The sequence below is a fragment of the Nicotiana tabacum genome, chromosome 5 (genome assembly GCF_000715075.1).
Source record: "Nicotiana tabacum cultivar K326 chromosome 5, ASM71507v2, whole genome shotgun sequence".
In the NCBI taxonomy this organism is placed as follows: Eukaryota; Viridiplantae; Streptophyta; class Magnoliopsida; order Solanales; family Solanaceae; genus Nicotiana; species Nicotiana tabacum.
The window spans coordinates 129,792,317-129,800,470 of record NC_134084.1 but is presented as its reverse complement, the minus strand read 5'-3'; the positions used below and the strand labels follow the sequence as shown (position 1 = coordinate 129,800,470).

Here is an 8,154-nt window from a genome sequence, read left to right as displayed (position 1 = left end):
TGAAATTTATGCACATATATTAAAATAATCATCTAAACTTACTTACTACTCCAATTAAGTACATATTAACTCTTTTATGCAATTCATCAAACACGTTGTATGCGTGCATTTGTGAGTTAAACCACTTTAGTAAAGGGTTATATCAACTCACCTAAAACTTCTCGAGCCAATACATATACCTCAGTCCAATTTATATCCGTCAAACAATCGATTCTACAACAACCAGTGAATTTTAATTAATTCCAAAGTTTCACACCTAAACATGGAACTTACTGTTGATACAGAGGAAGAAGGAAAATAACTATTCAATTCTTACCTATTTCTACTATGGGGTAATTGACAATAGGAAATTTTATATACCTGAGTTCAAGAATTTGTGATTTGTAAAGAACCCTAGATTTTTTTCGTTGACTGCGTGAGTCACTGCCTCTGTTTCGTAGCCTTCGTGCTTGCTACGCGAACAAGACAATGTTCTATTTCTCTATTTGGAATAAGGCTTTTTAGCCTTCCTCGTGAATGAACAAAGTCTGTTCGTATAAGGCTTTTAAGCCTTGAGCCCCTTTTAATCTAATTTGTTCGAGGCTTTAAGCCTTTTAAAAACGTGTCCTCTTTTTTTTTAACTTAACTAATAATTAATAATACCCACTTTTAATAATTAATAATATTAAAGTTATTAATATTTTATTAATTGTATATCCAATTATAAGAGAGAGAGAGAGTGTGTGTGTATATATAAGCAAGAAAAAATAATAATTTAATTCTATAATTAGCATGTCTCGAAACTTTTATAAATTTGAGGAGTGTTACGGTATATCTATATGCCTTTTTGGTATCAAAATATGTACAAAAATAAAAGTGGTGCCCCAAATGCAACATGTGTACATATATCGTTAACAAAATGAGTAAGCTTTGCGGCTCATGTCAGTATTGAAGTATAACAAATTGGAAGCCATTTACATGCAGTTACTGCAGGAAAAAAGGTACTCAAATACAATGTGATACCCAAATGATATATTTGTATTCCTTATTGGTATATAGTTGTATTGCACTAATATGGTTAAACCAAAATATTTGTAGAAATACAAGTGGTGCACCAAAAAATGCAACATTTGTATATACTTCCTCAATAAAATGGGCACAATTTGCAACTCATGTCAATATTGAAGTATAACAAAAAGGTACTCAAATACAATGTGATACCGAATGGTATATTTGTATCCCTTATTGGTATATAGTTGTATTGCACTAATAAGGTTAAATCAAAATATGTGCAAAAATACAAGTGGTGAACCAAAAAAATGCAATATTTGTACATACTTCCTCAACAAAATTGGCACACTTTGCAACTCATGTCAGTATTTATATCTAGTTGGTGTAGGAAAAAAAGTACTCAAATACAACATGATACCCAAATGATATATTTGTATACCTTATTGGTATATAGTTCTACTGCACTAATATACCTGAACCAAAATCTTTGCATAATACAACTGGTACAACGATGCAAAATTTGCACAGAATTTCTTAGATTCAACTACAACTAAAAACTGCCATCAATACAAATTCAAAATCAATTCGCTTTCTAAAAATATTTCTTCTTATTCAAATCAATGGTCGCCTTGTTCTTCAACCAAATAGCAACATAGTTCCTCTTTTGAACGTTTTAACTCCCTTAAAAAGACATCTCCAAAAATAACTTTTGATGTTGTATTACAGCGAACTAACAATGCTCCTCCTACTACAAATGGCAGTACTAAAGTCAAGATTTCAGTAGCAACTCCACCGGTCTCTCCTAAAGTAAAATCGCCTAGACAACCAATTATCAAAAGAGGGAATATTGATCCTAATGGCTTGACTTCAAGTACTGAGAAAATTTGATCTCCGAAAGGCACGGCTAATAAACCAACAACTTTATTGAAAAAGCTTAAGAAAAGCAGTGGAGGAATAACTTCACCCCCTGCTGTGAAGAATTCTTTATTGAAATATTCGTCCTCGTTGATAGTCGAGGCTTTAGGAAGCATAGCAGCAGCAAGAAGGGAACAAGTTGCAACCGCGCAAGTTCAAACGAATTTGACAAATAATAATTGGTTATTACTGCAATTAGTATTTAAGTTATATATGCTAGCCGGTAGTGTTAGTAAATTCTTATGTCCAAAACGCCCACTACAAGTGCACATTTCAAATAATTGAAAGTTAAATATACTTATTCAAATATTACAAAGACCAAATTAGAATTTGTCAAAATTCAAGGATTAAAAGCGCACGTTTCCCTAATTAGTGACCCTTTACTCTTCTATCTCACTCTCCTCCACTATTTACGGTCATCCTCGCCTTAAAAAAAGAAGAAAAAGAAAGATGTTTTTTTATTTATTAAAAAAAACAAAAAAAAAAGAGAAAAAAGTAATGTTCCTATTTACGCATTCCACACGGTTTCTGTAAACCGTAAAACACACATACAGTGGAGAGATCTTCGAGGTTGACATCTCTTAGATTCCTCTACTTCATTCGTCCCTCTTTCCAATTCTTGAAAATTGCAATATTCAAATCAATTCTGGGTATTCATTTTTTTCTGAATATTTTCTGTTCCGATGGCCAATAATATGGAAGAATCAAGCCCATTTTTACCCAGGCAAAAATCTGAGATGACAAACAATGAATTGAAGTCGACCAAGCTCAATTCTTCAACCCCAGCTCCTCCGGTTGCGGCGGAGCCGGTTAAACCGACGGCTTCAGCTGCTGTTCCGATGGGATGGACGGCTAATGGGTTACCTATAGGCCACGGGCCGGTGGTGGGGGAGCCCATTATGCGTAGGGCCCAATGGGAATCAGGCCTTTGCTCTTGTTTTGGGAAGAATGATGAATTCGTCAGCAGCGATCTTGAAGTTTGTGAGTTTTTCATTCTATATTAGTATTAGTTTTCTTTCCCTTGAAATTTGTTAAAGTTTGTCGCTTTGATTTCTCTTTATATCAAAGGATATATTTTGTTATGTTTAGGATGTTTAAGAAGAATGAAAATTCAAATTAATCAAACCTAGAAAAATTGGAAAACCAAAGTGAAGTTGAGCTGATTTTGTTTAATACTTACTAAATTGTAAAAAAAACCAATAAATATTTGTTTTAATTTGGTGTTAGGAAAAATATAACCATTTTTTGATGTTGCTGTTTAGCTGGGAATCTATGTTGTTTTGTTCTATATGCTTTAACGGCAGTTTGGTTGGCCACATAAAGAAAACATATGTCCTCGCTTAATTAATGCTGCCTTTGGCTGACCACATATGAAAAAACAACAATGTGTATTAGCAATCATCCAATCGTGGATAAGAATCCTACTCCTTAAGTAGGTAATCATTTCAGGTGATCGCAAAACAATTTCTAAATTATTATTATTATTATTATTATTATTATTATTATTATTATTATTATTATTATTATTATTATTATTATTATTTACCTATAACAATTCATATAGTATTATTCATGAGCTGAATGAACTGGTTGAGAAGATTTAATCAAGCATTACCCATTCAATGTTTTTCAATTGCAACCAATGGAAGGTGCAGAGTTTTTCTGTATTAGCTTGTTGATGACTAAGAAGGTTTTTACCAAATGATCTTCTCAAGTAAATTTGAAAGGATATTCTTCCAAGTTTCCCAGTGAAAAAAATAGCTAGAGAAATGTAATTGATAGAGGTGATGATTGTGGAACGAAAGTTATATTTTCTTTAGATATTGTAAGACTTAGAATTTAATTGTACACCCTTCCTAATCCAAAGATTTTTGTTGCTTCTTCTGATGACTCAATTGAATGAAAGGATGACAATGTTAAGGAGGCAGTATCAGATAATTTTTGTTTCCAATCAGTCTTTATATTGGTTCAAGAACCCAATATATTATATTAATTTGCTACAACTGCAATATATCTGTGGTGCAGATTTATGGGAATGGTCATATGCGTCGATATACAGAGTCAAACTACTATGTCAGAGAGTCAGATTTTTTCATAAATTATTCTTGAAATATTGCTCGTTTTTATGTAATTAGTTCACATCTACCTCCACTGGATTCTGCCTTGGCAAGTTCAATATAAGGACACATGACACTCTTTCTTCTGTATTTCCCCTGTGCTTCACTGAATCAAGTACTACGGTTCAAGTTCTTGCCTCTTAGTGTTATATTTGCATACGGATATCTTTGTTGATACTTCAGACCTTACCTTCTTCTCCTTCCAGGAAGCATTAATAGATGTTATGAGTTTCTTCTCCTTGCTTTCTTGTCTTCTCTTTGTCATACTAACAATGCCAGCCGTGTCACTGCACAGGTTTGTTAGGAACTCTGGCACCATGTGTGCTCTACGGGAGCAATGCTGAGAGAATTGGATCTGCTCCTGGAAGTTTTTCCAATCACTGCTTGCCTTACACTGGTCTATACCTGATTGGACAGTCCTTTTTCGGCTGGAACTGCATGGCACCCTGGTTTTCATATCCCAGCCGTACCGCTCTCCGGCAGAAGTTTAATCTGGAGGTTGGCTGTCTCTTTGCGTTTTTCTTTTTCTTTTTTCCCCTTCAAGTGCTTTATCATTGCTGGTATTATACCTCAGCATTTTGGTTTTTGTCAATGCAGGATTTGATTAATTTGGGTCTAAGAGCTGCGCTTCATATTTTCGCTTTTCTTTTAATTTCAACTCTGAGGATTTTTCTGATTTGTCAAAATCTTGTCCAAGCATGTCAGATTTGCTCTGTGTGTCTTATTCAAGTCCAATGCCTTATCTGTTGGTGCTAGACAAGTTTACTAAGGTTCTTTTTTCCCGTTAAATGCCTGCAAAATTTGGTTGTTCTGGTCATTTGTGTGTGGTTTTCTACACATTATTTAGTATCTACTGACAGTTGTTAAAGATGGGACTTTTGCGGTTGAATTTGAGGGATTAGGTGGTTCAAAACCTTTCCCTATGCTTTATCTCTGTCATTCGGTCAAGTTCTTGGGGATGTGACCTAAGAATTAACAGTTGTTTCGGTGCATGTTTCGAAGATTTTATGTGGCTGTTTCTTTCCTCTATGTGAGGATTGGAATGCTGAGCTTTCCTTACTAAATTCTTCCTATGAAGATAGACGTTCGAAAAGAACTATTCTGCTAATGCTCTTTTTATTCTTATTTACTCTTAACTTATTTATTTCTGGGATTAGATGTTCTAATCCTACATTGCAATTTACTAGGCAATATGTTAATGTTTCATCTTTATCCAGCAGCTAGGTGTTGATTTTACTTTATCTTGGATCCGATTTGACATTATTAGGTTTGGATAAAAGCTTGTAATATTGTCAGTTTAATGCCCTTGTCATGTTTAAACTTCATGCCTTAGGCTACAGAGTAACAACTACTACAACGCCTCAATTAAGCCCAAGCAAGTGAGGTTCGACTATATGAATCCTCATTGACTATGTCGTTTCAATTAAGGTCATCTGAGCTTTAGGCTATGGAAGATGTGCAAAGTGGTTGATCTCTCTTGTTGTATAATGCCTACATTTTGGTTAACATCATCTAACTTTCTTAGTTTCTTCTGTTTCTGCATCATTACATTTTTAACGGATGGTAGCTGGGGGAGCTCTTGCTTGTCTTTCAATAACCTTAAACTGGTGGCAGTAGTAGTTGTAGTAGGATATTATCGTTGTTTCTTATTCCACAAGGAATGCTTGGAAACTAATTCTAAGATTTATTTCCTTTGCAGGGTAACTGTGAGGCAGTCACCAGATCATGTGGGTGCTATGGGGGCTTTGTCGAAGATGAGGAACGACGCGAGCAATGTGAGTCAACTTGTGACTTTGCAACTCATATCTTTTGCCACCCTTGTGCTCTTTGCCAGGAAGGTCGTGAACTTCGTCGTAGGCTCCCTCATCCTGGGTTCAATACCAAACCAGTCCTCGTTATGCTTCCCCCTGGGGAGCAGAACATGGGTCGCTGATAGCAACTACTGTGGCATTGATTCCATACTATTTCCTACTTGGTTTTAGCTGTTACAATGTTCTCTGATATTGTATTGGAACATTTTTACTTAATTGATGGAAAGTTGACAAGTAAAACTTGAGACTATATAGGTGATATTATATTATATAATGTATTGTACACACATAAAAGAGATGGATTTGCAATTTGTATGAAATGATAGGATTAATCATACAAGAAATTGATGTTGATGAATCTGTTATTGTATTGTAGAAGAGATTTGAAATGGATGCAAGTAAGTTAGCTCGGATACCATCTTATAATTAAAAGAAATACAAAATGGGAACAGTATGCAAATGCTTCGGACACCATCTCCAAAAAGCTATTGTTGTTTGTTTCTTTTAGGCTGTTAGAATAAGGAAATGTCTCTTTTGTATTAGTCCAGCAACAGAATTTTCTTTTAAGCTACAACAGCAACAAACCCAGTAAATTTGGGAGGGTAAGATGTACGCAGGCGTTACCCTTAACCTGGAAGGGCAGAGAGACAGAATTTTCTTTTAAGCTGTGAGCATTTATTTCAATGCAACTGTCATCTTTCGAGGGCTAAAAGAATTTCACTATTATGCAACCATGAAAGCAACACTAAGCATTAACCTGGCCAGAAATTTGGACATAACAGCAAGGTAAGGAGAGCAATAGTTCATCTAAAAGAGATTAGGAAATGAGTAGCTTATAGGAAAACAACTTCTGAGTCACTATAAAAATAGCAGAATCTTTTGGTTAAGTTCTAGCTATGATGGTGGGAAATTGGTAAAACTATAAAGTACAACCATCTATTGACTAGGAACATCTTCTATCAAAATGAAGAGGGGGAATACAGGTGTGTCCAAGATATCTATTCACCAGGTGCTGAAACACCTTGCTTCAGTCTCTCCCTCTTCAGTTTCTTCTTGGAAACTGGCTTCTTTTTCTTTGGAGGAAGAGTTTTCTGTGCATACATGTAAAGTAAATAGTTCCCAACAAGGAACGCCAGTAACAGTCCGCCGACAACAATTAAGACGATCAATCCTGGGTTGAATCCTTGAACTTCAACATTTTTGGCCGTATTTTTCTGCAGAATAAATATATTAACAAGTGTTAATTCGTGTCAAACTCACACGGTATAGTTCAGTGCAAAAATACAGAGTACACCGAAGGGAAAAAAGCTTCTACTAAGCCCAAAATATGTTGAACAGATAGCAAGTAATGATTTTTGTTGAACTCCCAAGGCAGAATTCAGTGCAACATAAAGAGTACATATCATTAAAAGTGAAAAGAAAAAGGAAATTTTACTATGCCCAGAATGGTGTAGAACAATGTCTAGACTAAACAATGAACATTACTGATTGAACATATTATGAAAATTGTTAAAAAACAAAAGGAAAGTTGAGGGCTTCAGTCTACTGCATGGGTAAGGAAGAACAAGAATGAAGTAGGACAGGTTTTAGACTTGCTTTACTTTTGAATCAACAAAAATTTGCTTTTAAAGTTCCATGGTGAGTGAGCAAGTGTTGCAGACTCGGGGGCAAACTAAATCACCTAGCTTTTTCCTACACAGGGCGGAGCGAGCCTATTAGGTGTACGTTTGATCGAACCTGGTCACTTTTGCTTAGATACTGTATTTATATTAGAATTTTTTTTAAATAAGTCTAAATATTTAATTGTGAACTCAGTAACAAAGATAAGCTATGGTTTCCAAGGTAAATTCAGAACCCATAAACTTCAAATGCTGGCTCCACCTTTGCCCGTACAACTATCTGTAGGTTTGGTTTAGGTATATGGGAAAGAATCACACAGATTTTTGTCTTTATGAAATTTGAATCCTAGTTCCCAATGGACTTAATTCCAACTTCATTGATTGACCTCTACACTTGACTCTTGGATGCATCTAGAAATGAATAATAACAGGAATAATATGCTTTGACCATAATTCTCATGCATAACTTTCTAAAGCAATTATCTACAATACCGGGATTATGCAAGAACAGAATTTATGACATCTGCATCTAATCCAGTTGAATCCTAAAATTCTGATAATCATCTCAAAATCCCCATAAGAAATGTAACAATCAAACTAACCCTTCTCCGACTAAAAGACAGAAAAAGAATGAATTGAGAAACATAAGGAGAGAAGTAGAAGAACGTACCATGGGATCAAAAGACGGAGGAGGATCGCCTT

At 35.0% G+C, this 8,154-nt stretch overlaps 1 protein-coding gene across 1 annotated transcript; it reads left to right on the top strand.

Annotated features, from left to right (window-relative positions):
- Window positions 1-2,346: 2,346 nt before the first annotated feature.
- Window positions 2,347-6,191, top strand: LOC107782344 (cell number regulator 8-like). The gene is made up of 3 exons (XM_016603220.2): window positions 2,347-2,886; window positions 4,318-4,520; window positions 5,722-6,191. The coding sequence occupies exons 1-3, from the start codon at window positions 2,589-2,591 to the stop codon at window positions 5,953-5,955; spliced, it is 735 nt and encodes a 244-aa protein (XP_016458706.2). The 5' UTR covers window positions 2,347-2,588; the 3' UTR covers window positions 5,956-6,191.
- Window positions 6,192-8,154: the final 1,963 nt, after the last annotated feature.

Bases quoted from the DNA above. Each gene is read 5' to 3' on its own strand.
- LOC107782344 (XM_016603220.2), top strand. From the start codon at position 2,589: ATGGCCAATAATATGGAAGAATCAAGCCCATTTTTACCCAGGCAAAAA. The intron at 2,887-4,317 runs GTGAGTTTTTCA...GTCACTGCACAG, and splicing joins CAGCAGCGATCTTGAAGTTT to GTTTGTTAGGAACTCTGGCA. The intron at 4,521-5,721 runs GTTGGCTGTCTC...TTTCCTTTGCAG, and splicing joins GGCAGAAGTTTAATCTGGAG to GGTAACTGTGAGGCAGTCAC.